Consider the following 23740-nt stretch of genomic DNA (forward strand, 5'->3'; position numbering starts at 1 on the left):
CAGTAGAGAAGCTGCAGAGATGTGTGTTAAACTACAACTCTGCTTCCTGGTCTGCACCCTGGGTGGTCAGGGTTTTGGAGGACTAATAAATGTGGCCAGATTCCTAGAAAGAAGAGCTGCACCATCCAAAGTGGGATGGATGCCGTCTCTCCGAATCAGACCAGGCTTTCCCCAAAAGGATTGCCAATTATTAATGTAGCCCACGTTGTTTTCAGGGCACCACCTAGACAACCAGCGGTTGAATGACGACATGCGGCTAAACATGTCATCACTGGTCAGATCAGGGAGGGGACCAGAGAAAATTACGGAGTCCGACATTTTTTTGGCAAACTTACACACCGAAGCAACACTAATTTTAGTGACCTCCGATCGGCGTAACCGGGTGTCATTACCACCAGCGTGAATAACAATCTTACTGTATTTAACCTTATCCTTAGCCAGTAGTTTCAGGTAGGATTTGATGTCGCCCGTTCTGGCCCCCGGCAAACATTTGACTATGGTCCCTGGTGTCTCTAATGCCACGTTTCTGACTATGGAGCTGCCAATCACCAGAGTGGGCTTCTCAGTGGGTGTGTCACTGAGTGGGGAAAACCGGTTAGAAACGTGAACGGGTTGGTGGTGACCAGTGGGCAGAGATCCACGACTACGCTTTCTGCGTACAGTTACCCAATCGCCTGGCTGCTCAGGCACTTTTGGAGGACAGCTACGTGGGGGGCCTACTTCAACAGCCTGAAGCCTGGATTCTAACTCTGACACCCTCGCCTCCAAAGCTACAAAAATGCTACACTTATTACACATCCCATTATCACTAAAGGAGGCAGAGGAATAACTGAACATCTGACACAGAGAGCAGGAGAGAGGAGAGGAAGAAGGAAGAGTTGGAAAAGAGTCAAGGGAGGGAGAGAGAGAAGCCATAGCAATGCTAAGCTAGCGCTAGCCTAGGCTAGCTACTTCTTGCTATCAGAAATAAAACCGTGTGAAACTGACAAGTGCTCAGTAGAAAAGTGCAGCAGAAGGTGCTATGTTTTAAAGTAGTCAGTTAGAGTTACTTAGATACAGAGATATCACAGAGAAAATAACTTAACTTCAGATGGAGATCCTCTGAACAGCTGCACACTCAGTTGCACACTCAGTATAAATGTATAAATGAATAAATAAATATTTATTTTAAAATGTCTCACCAAATGAAACACATTATGTACTGTAGATTAACACACAGATGGGCATATCAAAGCTGTTTTTCTATTTATTATTTTCTGCTTAAACCTAATAAAAACAAGGGGGTTAAGATTAGAATCTAACATCAGACTAATAAAATACCCTTTTAGTACAGAAATGTTTGAGAATCACTTTAAAGGTTGTTATCTAGTCTGATAAATGATCATGGTAATGCATATTCCAGTTTTTTAACACGAGTTCTTATGAGAGCTAAAGCGAGATATCTGCATATACTATTTAAAGAGACATAACATTTTTATCATGGGTTGACAGTGTTTCAAAAGTAGCCTTCCACATTTTAGGTCAGCAAGGAAAACCTAAATACCTGCATCTTCTAAACCGAAGAATTTAAGAATCTGAAATAGGGTTTATTGTCTTTTAAATTAGATGTTTATACACATTAATAATGGCCTGATGAAACTAAAGTTGAAGTGTTTGACTGTAGAGATCAGTGTAACATTTGCAGAGCTTATGTGCTCGCTACATCAGCTATAATGTTTAAGCACATACGAGTTTTCAGGATCCACTGTTATTGTTTCGACAGTATAAGCACTGATGTGAACATATTTCTAATTTTTGCTTGAAATAAAAATTTGTTTGTCTTTTTTGAATCATCTCATTATATATACAATTTTTGTTTTTAAATAATATTTATATTATTTTAATGTTACTTTTTATAGCATAGCATAAGCAATTCAGTAAAATAAAGGTATAACATTAGTCTTTGTATTACTATATTCTGCCATGGGGTGAATTAAACTGCAGGGTTTTTTAACCCACTGTCCTACATGTTTTAGGTGTTTTCCTGCCTCCACACACCTGACCTGAATGGAATGATGATTAACCCTTTCAGCGCTGTTGAGGAGGAAACGCAATCATTTGAATCAGGAGTGCCTGAGTATAGACACATCTAAAACATGAAGGAGAGTGGGCTCTAAGGACCAGGGTTAACAATTCCTAGATTAAAGTATAGGCCAGACTAAGGTGGACTGTGCTGCAAATAATATGAACACAAACAACGTCTGTTATTAAATTATTCGACGTTAGAGTCAGGTTTTAGCTTTGTTTTAAATGTACTGCAGAGACACTTCGGTGAGGTAACCTGGCATGTAGTTTGAAGCTGGTTGGTATGTAAGTAAGTTTGCTTTTTCACCTGCTTGTTCAGCAAAAGGAGCCACTTGGTAGAATTAAGGTTTTTGGGACGCAAATGCATAGCAGATTGTAAAATAGCACTACTGACTGCTTTACTGCTTACTTCTAGTGGGAATTATCATCTTGAAACTGTTCTTAGCAACACAAATGATGAAAATGGTATTAAAATCCATGCATATTTTAGGGATGACATGAGAAATCAACACTTCTAATAAAATGTTTACATTTCTGTATCAGCTTCCTTCAGCCAGTGTAAAACTGTTTATAGTGGGAAATCAGTTCCTCTTAAAGTTGTTTAAGTATTTTTTGTAGCCAATAGGAGACATGAGATAAAGATCATATGACACAGAACATTCGTCCTTGGCTTAAAGTTTATTTAATGATTTTCTGCTTCTGTTCTTTTTTTATTTAGATCCTGCTAGTTTTCAGAATTTGGTTGATGTTTGTTATAAACCTACAGCTGCTTTCAGTGATACCCAGTAATACTAAGACAGACATTTTTCCTGTCAAACATATTTTCTTAAAGACTTTCTTTTTCCTATGTGTAAAGGTTTTTAGACAAAACCAGGGGAACTTTTATCTAAAAACTAACTAACAGAAGTTTGTCTCAGTAACTATGAAGCCTTTTCAGGCACCTGAGCCTCTGCTGCCTTTTAAAATCAGCTCTGGACCGTAATCTACTTTGAATGGCACTTAATGTGCTGAAGGTGAGCCATCTGTGGTCTGGGCTCCGTGCCAGAGCGGAGCAGAGTGAGAGAACGACAGGTCGATGGCTGATTGTAATTGAAACCATCACAGGGACAAAGTCAAAACAGATCTCATCCTTAGAGCTGCACACGCCTCATCTCATCAGTCGACCTGTCAGAGATGACTGCTGCATCTGGAAAGCCCTCAGACTATTTTTTTTTTCTTTATTTCAATCGTGTACAAAAGGTTTCGGGTGGGACATACTTGTGAGGTTTCATAACCTTGCAGCTTTGGTGCAAGGTTATGAGACTGTTAGAAGCCCGTTAACTCATGTGGTTTATTAGTTAATAAAGTCAATTTCAAACAAATCAACTATTTATATTAGTGTTTGCTCTGATACAGTCTTCTGAAAGGCCAAGAGCACCCGGTGAGACTGAGCTGAGTTCACCCTATTTAACTTAGTTAGCTCAGTAATTACTATACAATGACAGCTGTGTGTGAAATTCATCTCTTACTGTCTGCCTTTAAGCTTCAAGGAGAAATGTTTACCCTTCCTCCACTGCATCAAACTGGCCCTAACATACAAGAAGAATGATCCTAATAACGTAAGGGTGTCAATGTTTGCATTTGTTACTTCTATTCTGCCTTTTACACCATTCATTTGGCCCATGAACTCTTTTGATCATGATAACTGTGTGGAAATGTTCAGCTCAATGAATGCATTAGGCTTAAGAATACATGCAAAATCAAGGCTAAAGACTCAGGTTTTAGTGAATTCATAACATTTTTATGTGAAAAAGAAAATCTGATGATCACAACAATACTAACAGAATTAAAATTCTTCCCCTCCTTCTTTTCTTGTTGTCTCAGATGTTTATGGAAATAGATAAAAGGAATAAAAGCTGCCTTATAGTAATAGCTACATCTGAACACAGAGAGGTCGCTTGTTTAAAGTGGGATAGAAGGAAACTCGCCACAAGGTTTTCAGATTGTTTTCACATGATCTTCGCATTGTGTTTTGTTCACAGATATACCAGTTGAAATGTCAGCAGCATTGATTTATACTCTGTGTTGAGGCATTTGCACAGTCAGAGACCTGAAATAACAGTTTTCCAGACCTCCAAGAATATATTGTAAAGGAAAATGCTTCAAGTATTGAAAAGTCCTTTTTTTCTACTTTGAAAAAACCTTTCAGCTGAGTCAAGTTTGAAAAACACAACCCGTTCTGAAAAAATACAGGTTAAGTAAAAGGTCTGGAAAAAGTGCTATTTCTTATTACACTGGCCGAATAACCTGTTTAAATTCAGGCTGTTAGTGGCAGCAGGAAAAACTCACTGACCAACATTGACCCTGTTCCTACCAATCTGCAAGCTAACCTGGTTAAAATCCCCTTGAAATGGCTCGTCTCTAATTGCTATACAGCAGTGCTCTCAAAAGTACACACATTTGTTACTTAAGTAGAAGTATAGATACTGCACTCTGGTGCTCAAGTATGTGCTCCAACAACTACTTAAAGTATAAAAGTATAAAGTAACCTTTAAAAAAAACAGCCCAATGCCACTATATAAACTGAAAGCTGAATTTTTCGACAATTTTGAAAAATTCTTTGAGATAGGGCCAATTATGAGGGAGGTCTTGTTGGTCTCCATCTCCCGATACGGTCTCGCCTGTGTCCGACCTTTCAGACATTTCAACATCTTTTTCTGAATCCATATTGTAGCATGGCAATTCGCGTTTGCAATGTGAAGAACACCTGCTTGCTTCTGATTATTTCCTTTGGCGTCAGCACAAATTTAATGAATAGCTAACCAATGAGTGTTTGCGTTATATGACTCATCAATTACACTAGTTTTCCCTAGATGGGGACGGCACCAATGATCTGCATTGGATGGAGCACATGATGTCAAATAAATATTTATAAACATTAAACTGAAGCCAAGAGAAACGAGTAACGTTTGTTTTAAAAATGTAAGGAATAGAAAGTACAGATACTTGGGTGAAAATCTAATGAGTAGAAGTCAGAAGTAGGAAGAAAAATACGTAATGGATGCACTTTACGGATGTCAACACATGGCGCACATCTAATCCAACAAGGATTCTGCTTACATTTGAACACTGAGCAGCACTGGTGAAAGAATGTGAAGGGACAAAAGAACGATACAGTAAAGCTCACTTACTATGCTATCCCCTGGCTTCCTTATATGTTCCTCCTCATTGTTTACTTTCCTGATTTCTGTCACACTGGTGACATCAACCCTAACCCAGCATAAAGGTGTCACCAGACATGCAGTGGTGGGGTACATACTGTAGGCTGCGCCGATTGCCAGCATGGGGTCAGACCCAGCCATTTTTGTCAATGGGAAGGGAGCCAAATGGCGATTTTTAGCATGCCAACCCTTGTTTGAAGAACCTGCGTCAACCTGCTAATTTTAGGGATTAACAGTCTCCAATAGATATATGTCTCCATTGCTCAGTATTCTGTACATTGCTAAGTACAGAATGAATGCATAAGGTTTGACATGGTAAGTTTCTGGTTTACACGACTTAAAAAAAGAACATCTGAAACTATTAAAAATGTTGAGTTGCTATTTTTATTACAATAAAAATCAAAACAGAAATTTACCATTTCGGTCTTTCATGCAAAAAGTGCAGGTGAGGAAAAGCCTCCAGCTGAGCTCTCGGCTTTGTTATCACCGGCAGCAGAAACTGATTGTGTTGCTAAGACTGAAAGCAAGTTTTGTTTTGATTGACTTCCTCTTGAGGTTATCTTATCTTCTGCTTTATGGCTCTGCTTCTGAAAGTCGTTTGCACTAACCGGAGGCTTATCTACAAGAGCACTAAAATATGTGTCGTTTTAAATGATGTAACCTGTAACATTACGTATTAGTCTTAAAATTAATTTACTGACAGAGCATTTAGATATATTACCCCATAGCTCCTAATTTTCCCCACAGCTAATTTTTCATGTATCCTCCATCCTTTTTCCCTGAATCCATTAGGACCGGATGCAATATTTGCTTGTTTTCAACCTCTTTAAAACTTGATGTTACTCAGTGCATTTCCATGACGTTCTTGTATTTAGCACACATTCACACTCAGCTTATATCCAAAATGATAATAACTATAGAAATACACTTTATTTAAAGCTCCTTTAAAACCACTTAAGGACACTGTACAACAAATGTAAATCAACAATTACACAATAATAAAAAAAGGAAAGAAGCTGACCTTTAGGAACCTATTATTTAACTTTTCACCGTAAAATCTGTGAAATATTCTCCTGTTCAGAGGATTTATTGCTGCATAATTAAAACATTCCTTTGATCTAACAGGATAAAACCATTTTTCTATTTTCAACTAAAGTAGAAAAAGCTGTTTTATTTCATTTTCATTCAAAGCTCATAATGGATATTTGTGATTAAGTTATAAAATATTTCCAGGCTCCAAAACAAATATTCTAAAAGGACACATACTGTAACTGACTAAACTTTGATAAATAGTTGGATGGGGTGACAAACAAAGGCTGTTTTGTTAAATTTGAGCTAGAGCCTGTGAGTTTGCCACACCAGATGCTGCAGGAACCCGGGGTCCTAGGGAGCTATGAGACAATTAATGAGCTTTCTGATGACTTTTCTACCTCATAAAAAAAAAACAGCAGCATATGAATATAGAGTGACTAACTTATAAGGTAGACAACATAATAAAGTTTACAATCATCTGACTAAATGAGTCTTAGGACCAGTTTCTGATCAACTATTAAGCTGAAGCAAATTTTAGTTGTTTTATGTTTCCCTTTAGTATCACAAAATGTCTTTATAGGTCTCTATAAATCCAAATTTGAGCTGTCTAAAAATTAAAATGCTAATTTCCATTTTAAGCAATCTCTGGAAATTTAATTTTGCACAAACTCATTGAAAAGGCTTTTTGCTTTTAAAAATGTCAAAATAAACAACAGCTGCGTTTGACTTGATGTTTGTTAAATATATATATATATATATATATATATATATATATATATATATATATATATATATATATATATATATATATATATATATATATAAAATTTATATATATAGTAGACAGCTCAAATTTGGATGTATATATATGTATATTTAGATGCTATATGTTTGGTTATCTCAGTTATTATTTTATCAATACCACACAGCAGTCCAAAGGAAAAGTTTCATCACAATATTAGGAAAATAAGCAGCATCAGAGTTTGGAGAGACTTCAGTTTATGTTAGTTTTAACGTCAGGTTTGTATGGTAGTGGTAAGGTTTAGGAGTGGGCTTAGGCTGCAGAAATAAAAGTAATCAGTGTGGGTGTGTGCACTTGTACTTGCTGCAAAGTTTTAGTAAAGGGAGGACTTTTATGTAAAGTGAAGACCTTTCATTTTTCACTTTGTTGGTTTAAACTTAGGGTAAGGTTTCAGGTAATGCATTTATGGTTAGGTTTAGGATGACATTTTTAGGCTGTTCAAAAAATTTGAAAATGAATGGAAGTCAGTGGGGGGTTTAGGCAAGGTGCTCAGTTTTTATTTGAAACATGGATGTGTTTGTATGTGTGTACCTGTATTCCCCAGAGGGAGGACCATTTTTCCAATTTCACCAACAAACTGTGGAGCAGTTGTTGCAAAGTGAGGACATTTCAGTCCTCACATGCTATTTTGGTAATGGTTAAGTTTAGGGCTAAGGTTTCAATAGAATAGAGTTCAACTTTATTGTCATTCCACTGTCACAAGTACAGAGCAACAAAATGCATTCTCTGCATTTAACCCATCCCGTGTGCTGCCATTGTGCAGCGTCCGGGGAGCAATGTGGAGTTAAGGGTCTTGCTCGAACTCACAACCTCAGGATTCAAAGTCCTAACCACTAGGCCGCTACTCCTCAATTGGTTAGGGTTAGGGTTAGGTATGCATTGGTAATGCTTAGGTTTAGGGTTAGTTTTAGGGCATAGAAATGGTTAAATATGACTGGAAATCGATGGAAGTCAACACACGGTCCTCACTACAGAACGTGTGTGTGTGTGTGTGTGTGTGTTGGTGTGTGTGTGAAAGAGAGCCAGAACAATAGACGTTCCTCAGCTCTCCATCTAAACAGTTTAGATGCTAATCAGTGTTATTGTAAAAACTAAGCCATCAGGACTTAAAAGTTAACCTTTGACCCTTTTTCATATGCATCTTATTTGAGCATTTAGCATAATAAGGGAAAATAGCTTGGGTTCAAAAAGAAAACACAAACTTTAATGCAAAATGTATACCGTAGTTTTCTGATATGGTCTGATATATCATGGTCTCTCCTTAAAAGTGTCAGCTTAAAGAAAAAAATGTAATGCTTCTGTGAAAAAATATACATTTATTTTTAGAAGGTTCCTAAGGGTGACGCACATTGTGCGGAGCATCCCGTGCATCAAAAATGGCACCCTTGTTGTCTAATGAATGATCCGCTACTGTTGCGGGCTGGTCACCAGCTGTTAAGCAAGAGGCCTAACCATCACTGTCCAACCTGCATTAGCATCATCACTTTTGATCGTTTACCTCAGGAAGCTCAGCAAGAAGTTATGCAAGTGTTATTCTGCTTCACTTTTTGCAGCCTGCGTGAAGCAGACTAACTAGACATGTCATAGATATCACAGTTGTGTTAAACGCCTCACTAAAACCGGGAAATGATAACTTTGACTCTCTACCATGAAACATCTATCACACATAAAAGAAAGAGTATACTCAGTTTTTTTGAGACACAGATTAAGACTATTACTGAATGTGGCCTTACAGCATCAGTAATTGATTCCTAGCCCTGTGGTAGCACAGACAGATGCTTTGTAAGCATTGCATGGGTGCTGGTCAAAATCCAAATTAAATGTGATGTATCTGTCAGATGTGAAGAGGGAGTTTTAGAAGAACAGGATTTTTCTGCAGGTGCTGCAGTTCCTAGATTAGGGGTTGGGACTTGCACGTCAGTCAAGAGTGGGGCTGTTTCATTGTTAATGGCCAGGAAATGTCTGTGTCATAGAAGCTAATTGAATTTCTTTACCAGGAAAGCATCCATCCAACTCCATTAGCCTGGAGTAAACAGCAACACAGCCAAGTGAGAGACAGGTGGGCTGATGCAGAGGGAGAGAGGATTTCATGCTGGGTTGTTTTGGATGCCAAAATTAGAGAATTAGTTCAGAAACAAAGTAAAGAATAAATGCACATCATATTCTATAACAATAACAAAAAGAAATTCAATGGTCTAGAAAAATCATTAAAGACCAGCATGCTGATGTTCAATTCCAGTAAAAACACAATCTCTAGTTTGTTCACTTTTCTGGTATTTTCTTTATATCTTATTTTGAATATGTTTACTCCAGTACATATGAGGTAAATTAGCAAACATTCAAATTAAATATGGTGTAGTTTTGGCGTCTGATCAGTAAAAGCCATTCACGGATAGCAAAAGAAAAGTTTAATGACAAATAGGAGCATATTCTGGAAAAATGCGATGATTTCCACAGAACTTAGTCTTGTTTGAAACATTCCTCTATAGGAAAAAGTCTTTAAAGTTCATGACTCCTTCTCTCCCAAGAAAGTCCTGCATGTTAACTCAAACAATGTAGCTCCAAGCGTAATTGGGGGTCCATCCAGAGACTAAAAGGATGTGTCAATTTAGGAGACCATAAAGGGGGAAAAACATTCGGTCTTCATGTACAGATCATGAAGGAACAGTGGAACTACTATACTGCATTTAAATCACGCCTTTCTTCCTGTGTGAGGGTGCCATGTTGGAATGCGGCGCATTTATGGGGGCATGTGTGGGCTTCTCATTCCTATCATAGTATCTCTCCCTTCTTCTTTTACCGGGCAGGACTTTCTTCCTATACATTAACTTCAATGCCTCCCTTAGGTTTGTATATGAAAACTGTTAAAGAATTGCAGGTTAGGTCCAAAGAACGTTGATTATCTTCTTAAGAGCGCTGAATACAAATAAACACTTAATTTGTTTGTTTTTAAATATTAAAAACAATGACCAAAAAAAAACTTATACATTTTTATCACACAGTATTTGTCTACAATATATAATAATAGTAAATCATATTGAATTTGGAGTTTTATTGGACATGAATACTTTTACAAACACCAGTTGCATTTTTTTCTTGCCTTTTAATTTACTTATTTTGAAAATGCTTTCAGCTGTGCTTTAAAAAAATGGTTTTGTTAAGTGAAGAAAATGAATATTTGATGAAAGCAATCAAGCATATGCAAGTATAATCTTAAACATGAAAGTATAACATGTTTAAAACATCAGAATCCTAAAGTTGGGGCACATAATATGTCAGTATCTCACCTTAGAGTTTCAGTTTAACAAGCAACTTTTTCTGTAAAGCCTGTTTAAAATGTGGTGGACATATAAAGTCTGCAGCCATAAGGGTAAAAAAGACAAAATTTTAACTAAATGCAATTCTTGCACCGATGGAATATATGCATTTTAAGCTGAGTTTAAAACAAAAGTATATAAAAACTACTTTTCTTTTTGTCCCTTCAGCTAGCGCTAAAGTGGAAGTAAACATGGTGGAGAACGTGGAAGTCTATTTGGGAGAAACAGCTGAAATCAACTGCTCATTTACATCGGACGACGGCATCAGTGGCAGTGGTGGCCTGTTGATAAAATGGTTCCATGTAAGTTCTCTTTATAAACCCTGTAGACTCGAGGAAGGTGATACAAGCTGTCCTTTCATTGACAATATGTTTTAACCTGCAGGAAACAAGTTCAGGAAAAAGGCAAAAAATCTACCACCAGGAGAGTCTTCAAAACAATGAGGAAAAAAACACTCCATTCACTGGCCGGATCAAAGTGAATAGTACGTCGCAGGATGTGGTGATGATCATCAGTAATGTGCAGCTGAGCGATGAAGGGGAGTTCATCTGTGAGGTCCGGAGCGTTACTGAAGGGTCCAAGAATGGAAGCACAAAGCTGAGAGTGTTTAGTAAGATTTACTGCAATATTTAAAAAAAAAAAAAGATATCACAGCTAGAGATGGATCTACATAATGCTGACATGATGTTAAACTTCTTTCCGTTTCCTTCTTTTCCCATTAGAAAAACCAGATCAACCTACGATAGAAGGTGTAGAAAATGGAATATCAATAAATGATCCAATTTCAAAGGTAATCAAATCCTAAATCACGTAGATGAACCATTGAAAATTAACTTCCAGACAATATACTCATTTTCTAATTACCTCTTTACATAGATTGGCACATGTGAGGTGAAAAATGGATACCCAAAACCGAATGTCACCTGGTACAGAGAAAACACGCCACTACGTAATATTCCAGATGGTGAGGCACAGCCCATCAAAGGCTGCCTTTAGTGTCTATTGTTTTCATTGGTGCTTCATGTTGTAAAAAGTACTTCTTTAGGGGAATCTATATGCTAGTGTGTGGTTTCAAGATACTTATATAAATATACAAAAAGTTAGTGAATTTTAATAATGTTCTGTTACTTAAGGTAATACCTGTTGATAACAGAGTTAAGTGTCTTACTATGGCAATGTGATCAACTATGGAAGCTCCACTGAGACGACATCTGTTTGAGTCTGTGACTCAAACAACGAACCAATATCAGGACCAACCCGTCCTAATCAACTCAATTTAAACTAACTTCTCTCCATACTATGCAAGAAGGGATTTGATGATGATTAAGTAGGGAAAGTAAGATCCAGCTGTCAAAAATCTACAACGCAGCAATAGAGTTGATTCCTTCCTGCTATCATCTCAAGCCCCATCGCTAAGCAGGGGACAAAAACATCTCGCCTGGACGGCCAGGCCAACAATGACCCTATTGACTCCCTTGTCAGAGTCATAGGCCAGCAGAGATGGGAAGTAACAAAGTACAAATACTTCATTACTGTACTCAAGTAGATTTTTCTGATATTTTTACTTTACTTTACTACTTATTTTTATGGCGACTTTTTACTTCTACTCCTTACATTTTTACACAAATATCTGTACTTTCTACTCCTTACATTTTAAAAAATGTAAGGAGTTTAATTTCAATGGAGTTACCGTTATTATTTTTCACATCATCAATACCAAATTCAATCTAATTGGATGGGAATCTACGTTGCATTTGACGCACCACTACAAGATGAATCGACAGCTTCTGCGGTATTCATTCGCGGCAAATCATTGCAGCTTGGTGGCGGTGGCGTTAGCATAGTAGTATGGACGACGAGATGATTGAAAATGAACACAACGGAGATCTAGTCCTATTGGCAGACATCCATTTAAAATGTAGGTAACGGCATGAAAAAAGTGGTTTCTACTTTTACTTTTATACTTTAAGTAAATTTACAAGCCTGTACTTTGTTACTTTTACTTGAGTAAAGAAGTTTAATCAGTACTTCCACTTTTACCAGAGTATTTTTTAACACAAGTATCTGTACTTTTACTCAAGTACGGAAAGTGAGTACTTTTGCCATCTCTGTAGGCCAGTATCGCAGTATTGCGGGCCAACAACGACCTCAAAAACTTCCCTATACTAAGGGGTGGACCTGTTCTGTCGGTTCACTTTGCATGTTTTCTAAGCCATAACAAGGCTTTGTTGGGTTACTCTATAAAGCTTGGAACTTAACGCTTATCTGGAAATTTTGGTATTGAATTGTGAAAGCTTCCAGGATGAGAAGTGAAACGTCTTTAAACTTAAAAAACAAAGTCCACAGTTTTTTTGTTTTTTGTTTTACTTTTTTTGAATAATACTGTACCCTGTCTGGTTTGGCAAAATAAACAGTATTGACAAAGGGTTACAGTTCTTGGTTATCAATCCCAAATCAGTAATTTCTTTTAAAATCATTGATTTTAGCATTTGTGAATAAGTTAACTATAGGCTCTGTAATGGCTGACATGTTTCTGTCTTCCAGGTGTGCAAATAGCACAAGAGGTCACATCCGAATCAAGTGGTTTATTTTCAATAAAAAGTTACTTGTCTATTAAAGTAAAGAAGGAGGACAAAGATGCACATTTCTACTGTGAGGTCCAATACAACATTCCTGGAGCCGAGAAGATGTATGAAAGTCAACGTATTCAGCCCACTGTTTACTGTGAGTAACCTTCACCTAACCGAGTTTTCTGTCAATATATGAAGATTGAGTCTAAGTTTTTCTCAACCTAGAAAGACTTAAATGAAGGCTATTGAATGTTAATCACTATATGGACACTAAAATTCAGAGAGAATTCCTCTAGTGTTTGGTTGTTCTGGACCTCTTAGGTGCATTTTACATGTAATAGCAAAACTCACCATTCATTAAAGATCACTAACCAAAGTGTTCCTTTTTTGTTGATGATGCTCTTTTGAATGTGTTTACTATCAACTGGATTTGAGGGGAATTTAGACTTTTTTTTTTTTTTTTTTTTAAGAAAAGTAATGCTTAGATAGAAAAACAAACTTTATTTAGTCATAGTAATTTTATAAGTTTGGATTTATTATATTTTGAGAAGTATATATTTTTCATATGACATTGAATTTTCTAGCTTTTATAATAATTTAAAGTCAGCAGTTATGGTGTAACCTTCCCAATTTTTTTTTTTCAGATCCTTCTACTGCAGCAACTATTTCTGTTAAATCCCCAAACGGTCATATTAAGGAGGGGGACACCGTGGAGCTCCATTGCATCACTGATGGGAATAGTGAATCCGAAGAGATCCAGATTATACATAAGGTAAGAAAATAAATGAAGATATACGACTTATTTCATGAGTATGTTGAGATTGTGTTAAAATGTTTGGAAATATATCAAAATGTCAGGGACATTTTTTATTTTGTACAGATTCATCACACTGTTTCTCATTTGAAATTGGATTATTATAAACAACATAAGTTTTTTTAATTCATTTTTATACAGAAATGTTATGCTTTAGCGATTTTATTCCAACACAAACATGTGGTGAAGCAGCAAAGTGCAAAAAGATTATTGGTAGTTTTTATATCCACAAGTATTAATGGAAAGTTTGAAGGACACTTTGCACCAATTAAATAGATTAATATTCACAAATTTTTTTTTATTTTTTATTTTTTTACAGTGTCCTGTCTGGCAATGTGGCAGATGCCACATTGCGTCTTGATGCCAAAAAGAGCCCAACAGATTTTACTTTTGCAAGTGTAGCAGTATGGCAATTGCCATATTGCTCCACTTGTTTCATGCATATAAATTGCTTTATTATAATTATGCAGGGAGTTTTACAGTTTATATGGACACTGCATTGTAAATAGAGCAGAAAAACAGAAGAAGAAAAGGAAAAAAGAAAAAAAAAGAGAAAAGATGAAAGAAAGATGAGATAGAAAGGAGACAATGACAAAATATTTTCAGTCAGCTTCATCACCTGTAACGAGATGAAAAAAGAACAGCACAACCAAAAGACTTGGTACGAGATATACAATAAAGCAACACCTTGAAACTATTCACAAATTTTGGACTACAGCTACAGAGTCATACGCCCCTCCTGAAACAGACATCAGACTTAGAAATGCCACTTTTAATGATAAAAGTAGTTTCTGCATTTCACTTTGAAATCAGCTGGACTGGAGGAAGAGTGGCGACCTGGAATCCTGCTTCCAACAATTAAACCCCATAGAGTTTTAATTGATTTTAATTAAGTTTTTTATAGTTTATATAGCACCGACTCACAACACATGTCATCTCAACTTTACTTTACAAATACATTTCAATCATATTGTCATGGAATACCAGTTGATTGCATCCTGTCACAGACCTGCAAGACATGCTCCTCCTGGATGAGCTTGTGGTGATTTGTGATGATTGTCTTGAAGGCCATTTTAATGCAACCTGGGCTGAGATTACTTTCCTCTTGTCAAACCACAGGCTGACAGCCTCCATCTCACCCCGCATTAAAGCCTAGTGTTCAGTGTATACCATCTAATGTGCACAGAAAAAAAAAGTACGGACAAGATATTCCTGTTCAATTATTCTTTTTTTCTTCTAATTATCTCAGCTTCTGAAGTATATCTCTACATTTGTGAGAAAGTATATTAATGACATATAAATAACATTTTGTATGTATAGAATAAATAAAAAGATAAAATATTTTCTAAGATTGTTGCTGGATTTTAAAGGGTGAGAAGTTGACAGACGACGCTACAGCGGTGCTGGAGAGAGTTACTCGCCTGCAAAGCGGTGTTTACGAATGCAAAACAATGAATATGGATACGTTTGAAGAAATCTCAGCAAACATTGATCTGAGGGTCAACTGTAAGGACTTCACTCTGATATTATCTGTAGTGATGATGTAATCAGATTAAAGTGACCTATTATGTATTCAAATCTTTACCTTTTGTGTAGATTTGGATGAGGCTGTCATTGAGCCTAAAGGCCCTTTAGAGGTGGTGCAGAAAAATAAGCTTATTGCTTCCTGCAATGCTTTGTCTTCTCTCCACACTGAGACAACATGGCTTAAGGTAACTGTGATCTTGTTTCTCTAACATCTACAAAATAACTGGATGCATCAGGGAGTTTAAGGCTTAGTGATGATAACTGATATGTTTTTACTGAAAAAAAACAAAAAAAATGGAGGTCTGATGCATTATGAAACATTTAGTTTGAACCTTTGTAGCACAAAGTGAGTTTAATGTATTTTTTTTCCTGCAGGATGGAAAGGAGGTTTCAAGGGGTCACCTTCTAAATCTGGATAATGTGACATATGAGGATGCAGGGACGTATGTTTGTGTGGTGACAGTGCCAAGTGTTGAAGGAATGCAAACCAACTCCTCACTACAAGTAGACGTTCAGGGTGATTAAAATATGCATATTTCAAACTTATTTCTTATTTTAACACATTCGATAGTGTATTTTTGGAAGAAAATGTATTCATTTTCACCACCGCTTTAAGAAAATTAAATGTTTTTATGCCTTTCTTTTTGCAGGCCCTCCACAAAACAACATTCCTACAGAAAATGATATTAACTACAAAGATGAAGATGTTGAACTTAGCTGCTATGCCAGAGGTTCCCCTTCTCCCAATATAACCTGGACTACCTCTGATGACAAGGTACCAATGAGAATCATCTTTTAACCTTAGCTCAGGTTCAGCACACCTGCAAGAAGGACTGAATCATCGCACTACACTCCTAAAGGTTGGAGTGATTAGGTCCATTATGGCAAAAGCCAAGCCATGTGCAACTTTTAGTCAGACAGCAAACTAATCAGCTCTAAAATGAAAGCTAAATTTAGCTAATGTCAGTTATTATTTCTTAAATCTGAATGTTATGTGGGGAAATGTTTTTTACTGGTGTTTGTTGGGATTTTTCTCTGAAACTAATCAACCTTTATAGAGTTGCAGACCAAGTACCTTATCCTCATAATACCAGTTAAGGAGTAGACTGGAGGAGACACAGACTAGAAACCATATTAAGAGATATCAAGATGGCTATGATACACAATAAAACCAAAAAACAGTCAATCCTTCAAATTTAGTCAAACACCAGATCACTATTACTTTTAGGAACTTACAATGCCAACATGATTATGCCCTGGTTTTCCAGGGTTATGTTGATTTACACTTCAAGGCAAACATGAAATGTATTTTTAAAGGAAGACTTCCAAAACATTGCCTCCATTTTTAAAATCATAGGCGCTCATCATTAAAATAGAATAAAATGAAGACCAAAATATCATAGAGACTCCCCTAAAGCTGGTTTATCATGGTTAGATACCTACAAATACTTCAAACATTTATTTACAAGCACAACAACACTGAAATGTGCAGCGATCAAACAGTTCAGGAAACAATTTAGGGAATTAATGTGCTTTGGAGTAACATATGGGAAATAATGCTGAGGCCAAATACAGTTTGAAAATGCATTAGAGGATAATTCCTAGAGACATCACCTCCTGTCATCCCAAGCATGAGAGTGGCAGTCTAATAATATGGGACGGAGGGGTGCATGCAGGAATCGTGCACCTGACTAATTTAATGGAGCTATCAAGAAGGAAGAATGCGTGGAGACATTGAAAAAATACCTCGAGACATCAGCAAGAAGTTACAGTTTAGTGCGTCTTCTGACTTCTTAAAATCTAATCACACATAGTAATTATTTGCACAGTAACTTTGAAGTTTTAAACAATGTAAAACCAGTATTTTGAAATCTTATCCCTATAGAAAATTTGTAGTCGGAGCTGAAAAGGCTTTCTCTGCAAATATGGTCGACAAACCCAACTTACTTTTCCACTTCTCAGCAAAGACAGGGAAGCTGTTCAGACTGATGCTGTGATGCAAAATGTATTTCACTTTGTGGTTATAAACCTGAAACTTATTTTCGGATGCTTTTTTCATCTTTCACCTGAATCTGACGCTTTCCTTTGTGACATCACTCTTCCGTCTTCAAATGTGTATCCTTGGCAGGTTTTAGGCTCTGCAACGTACACAGAGACCGATGACGGCGCTAAGAGTGTAGTCAAAGTCAAAGCTTCGGACATGACCATCTTCTGCAAATCGCAAAACGGCTATGGCACACACTCAGTCGAGTACAACATCAAAGCCGTAATCAGTGAGTTGACTGCACAGCTCAGGCTGTCCAACCTGTGCGTTCACGTGTGTGAAGATGCCCTGTTCCCCCTTCCTCTCCAGTTGTCCTTTCCTCCTCTTGTCTGTGTCTGTGTTTGTTTGTTTTAATCTCTGTCTGTCGGTCATGAGCTCCCTGTGACGTGTTGTAAAGTGTTGCCTGTAATTTGGAGCACTTCAATGTGTGTCCTCTTTGCAAAAGAGACACCTTGAAGCTGTTCGGCTGTTGATGTGATCCCCTCTTTTCCCCTGATGTTGTAATGTGGTGTGTGTTCCGATTTGTACCCCCACCCCTTTCAGATAAACACACCACCACACCAGCCACCACTACAGCAGACTATACAACCACTACAGCAGACAATACAACCATCAATGTAACCACCAATACAAGCACAACCACCAACGCAGCCATTTCCAAATCCACAGGTAAGACCAGACATTTTGTGCCTGTTAAGCCCCATTCAAGATAAACTCAATCTCACTGGAGCTCAAAGAGAGACAGATATGGTGTTTGAACTTGTATGTTTGTAAAATTATATTTGAGAGGTTTGAAGAGAATGGGTGGCCATTTGGCAGGTAGACTAGTCTACCTGCCAAATGCAATTGATGAATTAAATGCACATACAAAACTGAGAGGTAAAAGGCATTAGGCCAAATGCAACATGCATATACAGCTTAAAGTTTGCTGAAATGTATAAAGACTTTCATTTTTGGAGACATGGGGACTGAAAAAATTAGAACTATAATTTCTGGCCATTATGAAGAGATGAAGGGAAAACCAGTATGAGAACACCATCCCGCTATGAGGGAATGCAAAGCTTGAGTTTTTTGCTTAATGGAGACCATTGCTGTTCCCAAATTAGAAGGTATCAGAAAGAAAGAGCATCATGTTGAAGAAATTAAGCAACAGCTCGGCACATTGGCCAGGAAGATAAAGCTTTGGTAAAAATTGTTCCTCCAAATAGACAATCGTCCTAACAATATTACCAAGTTATTGTGAAAGTAACTAAACAAAAGTGTTATGAGAGATTTGAGAAAGAGGTTTTGACCTCAGTCTCAAAAAATGGCTTGGAGAAAAAGCAGGGTTGCCTATAAAACTAATAAATTACAGCAAACTATTCTGAGGGGTTTGTTAAGAGACGGAAAAATTATAATTTTTTCATGCCCACATACAAAGGACCCAGATAAATGAATTTGAAGCAAGTTTAAGAATGATCAATCCCTCATTTTTCTTGACATGCAGGAAACAGAAATAATGGTAAATGTATTAAGCAACTTTGCAAGATGCTAAAAAATTGCTCTTTTCAGTGATTTAGAAATAGTTTTGTTTATATGAGTCATCTACTCTTTTTTTAATCGAATAAATAAAGAAAATAGAAATTATTGCTTTAAGTTGCCAGTACATTGTGTTACTTTTATGTTTTGTATTACATACAGATACTGCACAGATGTTCATTGTAGTCTGTTTTTAATTCTAACACCTATAGATTTTGTCAATGAATGAATATGTACAGTATTACCTTTTAACGTAAAAAAAAATCAAGACTCTAATTTCCTTCTTTAATTGCACATCAGTATTTAAAGTTTTTTTTTTGTTTATCAAGCTAATTTATTTAACATAAATGGTTTGTTATGTTATTATAATCCTGTACTGATTAATAGACCAAAATCAGCCTAAATTCCCCTTCACTGGTTCTGACATTGCTCTGTGCAATATGTTCAATTCAATTCAGTTTATTTCTATAGCGCCAATTCACAACACGTCATCTCAAGGAATTTAAAGTTCACCAGATCATCCAGTCAAATTGATTCAAAGTTTTTTATCTAAGGAAAACCAGTTGATTGCATCCTCTCATAAACTGGAACGCAATCCCTGACACCAAGCATGCTTGTTGCGATGGTGGAGAGGAAAAACTCGCTTTTAACAGGAGGAAACCTCCACCAGAATCAGTCTAAGTGTGAGCGGCCATCTGCCAAGACCAACTGGGGTTCAAGGAGACTATGGCTACATTCACACTGCAACCTGAAGTGACCCAAATCTGATTTTTTTCCCCATATGCGACCTGGATCTGATCTTTTCATGGCAGATCCGATTTTTTCCAATCCGACCCAGGCCACCTGGCTATGTGGTCCTAAATCCGATACCAATCTTATCTTTCCAAATGTGACCTGTGTCTGAACGCTATTAGTAACCAACATAGGTCACAATTCTGCTTCTTGCTACACAGAAGCAGCAAGAAAAACATACACCATGGCGGACGATGATGCAGAGAGCAGCATTTTTTTTTAACAATCTAGAAAAGATTGAGGTTTTAAGGTTTGGAAAGACCACTAGATGTGCTCTAGCACTACATCCATGTTTACTTAAACACGAAGCATGCTGGCGTGTGACGTCATTTCGCCTCTACCTCGCATGCGGGACAGTTAAGCTGAATGACGGCAGTTCGCACAAGAGATCACATAGAAATCGCATATATTTGGAAATATGAAAGGCAACGCAAAAAAAGTTGGATTTCACAAAAAATTTGAAATTGAGCATCAAGGCCTGCAGTGTGAACCTAGCCTTAGTTAAATTTGTATTTAAAAAAATACTGCTCTAAATAATTCCAATAACAAAAATATAAGTACTGTATATTCCACTTTTAAAGTAGATTCTATATTTAATGACTGATTTTTATTGCATCCTAAATAAATCCGTAATAAATCCTAAATAACTCTTAATTTTTTTCCATAACATTTGTTTTGCCTGAATTATAATGTAATCATTTTTTTCAGTAGTAGTTATATTCTGAACAATATGCCTTTTATGATGACGTCCACCATGTCCTGAGAAAAAAAAGACCATCTACATCCAATAATGAAAGTACTAAGATTGTTTTTTTTAAACTGTTAGCATAGAATTTCTGTAAGCAATATGCTGTCCAGAGATATACCCAAAAAATTTACTCCAATGTGCCTAACTAAAGAGGCTCGGGCTTAAAATCATTCCCTTGATTGTCTTTATCTCTATTTTGTTTCTTTTACATCTGCTGTGCCAGGAAACTTTCCATCCCCTCAGAGGAAAGCTGTTCTGGGTCTTTGTTTCTCTCTTGTGAAATGAGATTAAACAGGACTACAGTGGGAAATGACCCAGGTCACTGACCAGGATTCACAGATTAACTCATTTAGTCCAATTTTGTTATTCAGAGCATCTGAAATGCCTGCTGGGGTGTCGCTGTGTGTCTGTGTGTGTCAGATCAGTCATTTAATACATCGACCCACTAACACGTTAATAACTGTCCTCATTTGGATTTCCTTAGTCAAACCAGAAACAGCCAAACCACCAGAGAAGGTCAAAAAAGGTTTGTGTGTCATATTGCTGCTGAATCTCTTACAACACACAAAGTGCATCCTTTCCCTTTCCTGACATATCACCTTCTCCTCCAGCAGACACCTCTTTCCTGTTGAATGAAACTATCTTGCTCATTACCTTCACCTCTTTCCCTGCATGCCATGATGCTGATTATATTTTATTTTTCGCTATGAGCACACCTCTTCTCCTGTGAACCTAAAACTTTTTTCACCTCTTTTGTTTTGAGCTGCCAGGTTGATGTCAGCTGAAAGATGCTAGAAGTGCTGTTTTCATGGAAGGCTTTCTGACACACCCACACTTTTTATCGGACTCCTCCACTTCCAAACGTCATCTCTATCAAAAAAAAAAAAAACAGCTGTCCTGATTTGTGTTTCTGCTGTTTCTTCTTTAACAGGAAACAATGGCGTTATCATTGCTGTGATCATTATCTGTATCCTGCTTCTGGCCATATTGGGGAGCGTCCTTTACTTCCTCTACAAAAAGGGCAAGATTTGCAATCGGTCTGGAAAACAAGACTTGTAAGTTTAATAGGAATGAAAACATCTTCTGTTGTGTTTTTTATTTCTCAATAGACTCATTTAGAGTGTTTATTTCCTTGTTTTATTTTTGTATATTTCAAAACAGAGCAGGTATGTGCGATTTAATGACAGCATAAGACAAACTGCTATCTCTGTTGAGTTTTTGGCACAAGTAGAGCTGCTCATACAGTGTCTATACATCTCACATGTCTGCTGCCACTACAGAATCAACACAACTGTAAGAATAAAACCAAATCTAGCGTTAAATTACACAGTCTGCGCTGAAGAAGATTCCCTCATTGAATATTAGAGTCTTGATTCTGAAAGTGAAACCCACCAATAGTCGCTGACCACTTAGGAGCCTTTAGATTTTACCGACTTCTTTCTCTGTTGGGATAAAAGTAACAAACCTGATCCGGACGCAGCAGGACACTGTAATTATTCTACCTTAATACTGCTTCAATACTGAAGTGTTTTTAAAAAACAGAAACTCATCAAAAGCCACACACTCACTGCAGAGATGCAACGGGACCTGATGTTCCTCCAAACACCCTTAATGCAGACTCCCTGTGCAGAGCACGTTTCTATAAAGGAAGAGAGAGACTGCAGCTTTAATTTTAACCAAACTGACTACTAAAAGGGCCTTTTGCTCACTTTGTAAAGAATCTTTAACTCTTTATAGGGCATTCATTGAAATACTTTGAAAAATTTCATTTCAAGCCAATAGTGTCATTGGAGGACAGGAAAAGAGCGTATTACTTTTGCAAAATTCAAAAAATATGTATATTTTGATGGTAAAATGCAAGATCAATGTAATAACAAAGAATGGCCACTTACCCTAATGCATTGAGAAACATAAAAGTGCTTCTGTAAGAACACTCACAGAGTGAAAGAAACACGTTTTTGTTATAGTATTACCTTTGAGCATTAAAGGTGCAGTAGGAGATCTTTTCTGACACATTTTTTACCATGTGGCTTAAATATTTCCCCACAGCTGCTTACCAAGCAGTGAAATAGAAGGTCTGGAAGTGAAACTAAAATAAATATTCCCTGCTACAATGAGAAATCAATGAATAACCCCAACCAATCACAAAAGACGGTCCGTTGTGCACGATTGGTTCCTGACACGTCAATCATGGTCATGTGCTTGTCCCTCCCCCCTGTGGGCGAACCCTGACACATGAACGAGTCGACTGCCCAATGCTTGTGCAGGACTCCATGGCAGGAAGCTAGCCACTCCAAAAACGTGCATGCTGCTTCATTTCTGATGCTTGTACCAGTTTAGTTCTGATGCGCAGCTGAAGCATCTTTGCTAGGGTGACCAGATTCGGGTTTCCGACAATAAGCACATATTTATTTGTCGACTGCTGGGCTGCTGACTGGACCTGATAGAGTAAAGAAAAAGAGCTGATAAAGCTAGTTAGATTTTAACTTTTAACTTTATTTTTTAACTTTTCAGTTATTTTTTTTTAACTTAGCTTTTTACCCTTTTTCTTAACTTTTTCTTTACAACTTAATTTACAATAGGTAATATATAATCTAGTTGGTCAAATGCAAAAATAACATGTGCAGCCAGGTAGCAGTATCTATACTGAATGGCTGGATATAAAGCTTGTGCTTTTAGACCTCTCTGATCAATGGGGGTAACTGTAACTTTCCCTATAAAGGGTGAAAAGACCAAAAATTTGCCTAGGTTCTAAACACAAAGAAGGTTATAATAAAATAAAGATATTAAAGATTATCTTTGGAGTCTGACAATAGGTGTAAATAATTGATCAGAGAGTTAGTGTTTTTATCTTGGCTCAGTTTCATTTTAATGAGAGACATATAGCTGATTTGACAGGCTGGTCCACATTAAGATTTGCTTTTACATTAGGACCAAATCAGTTTTTCATTTCTTGAGGACGTTTAATCCATGCATGGAGAATAGATTTACTTAGGCAACAAAAGCTTAACATCCACATCAGGTACCGTTCAATAACTGCCCTAATGTCTCAACGACTGACATCATCATTCTATTATTAAGTCACTTATTTGAGCTTCTTCTTGTCCCACATAAGCACTAAAGAGAAGTCTGCCAAAGATAAGATTGTGGTGGAGATGAAGAGCGACAAGTCAGAGGAGGCAATTCTGCTTGGGGTCAATGGAGAAAAACAGCTACCCAGTGACCAGGTAAACATCTAATCCCTGACCACATACAGCTACATACCTCAGCTGATATAATAACGTCATGTCTCCATCATCTTATCTCTTTGTC

The 23740-nt window shown here is 37.0% G+C and overlaps 1 protein-coding gene across 5 annotated transcripts in view; it reads left to right on the forward strand.

Annotated features, from left to right (window-relative positions):
- The window catches only part of mcamb (melanoma cell adhesion molecule b), a 59738-nt gene that overhangs the window by 33787 nt on the left and 2211 nt on the right, over nucleotides 1–23740 (forward strand). The window contains exons 2-16 of one of the 5 annotated variants that reach the window (XM_038283989.1): nucleotides 10584–10717; nucleotides 10800–11025; nucleotides 11138–11205; nucleotides 11292–11379; nucleotides 12960–13139; nucleotides 13630–13757; nucleotides 15170–15305; nucleotides 15396–15511; nucleotides 15702–15843; nucleotides 15977–16101; nucleotides 17455–17599; nucleotides 17914–18039; nucleotides 20913–20954; nucleotides 21360–21483; nucleotides 23544–23667. In XM_038283989.1, coding sequence (XP_038139917.1) covers nucleotides 10584–10717; nucleotides 10800–11025; nucleotides 11138–11205; nucleotides 11292–11379; nucleotides 12960–13139; nucleotides 13630–13757; nucleotides 15170–15305; nucleotides 15396–15511; nucleotides 15702–15843; nucleotides 15977–16101; nucleotides 17455–17599; nucleotides 17914–18039; nucleotides 20913–20954; nucleotides 21360–21483; nucleotides 23544–23667 — 1904 coding nt within the window. Of the gene's footprint in view, nucleotides 1–10583; nucleotides 10718–10799; nucleotides 11026–11137; nucleotides 11206–11291; nucleotides 11380–12959; nucleotides 13140–13629; nucleotides 13758–15169; nucleotides 15306–15395; nucleotides 15512–15701; nucleotides 15844–15976; nucleotides 16102–17454; nucleotides 17600–17913; nucleotides 18040–20912; nucleotides 20955–21357; nucleotides 21484–23543; nucleotides 23668–23740 lie in introns of those variants that run through there. The other 4 variants (XM_038283991.1, XR_005280713.1, XM_038283992.1 and 1 more) reach the window with 4 other exon arrangements.

The sequence above is a fragment of the Cyprinodon tularosa genome, unplaced genomic scaffold (genome assembly GCF_016077235.1).
Source record: "Cyprinodon tularosa strain WSP-4 unplaced genomic scaffold, ASM1607723v1 ctg198, whole genome shotgun sequence".
Taxonomy (NCBI): Eukaryota; Metazoa; Chordata; class Actinopteri; order Cyprinodontiformes; family Cyprinodontidae; genus Cyprinodon; species Cyprinodon tularosa.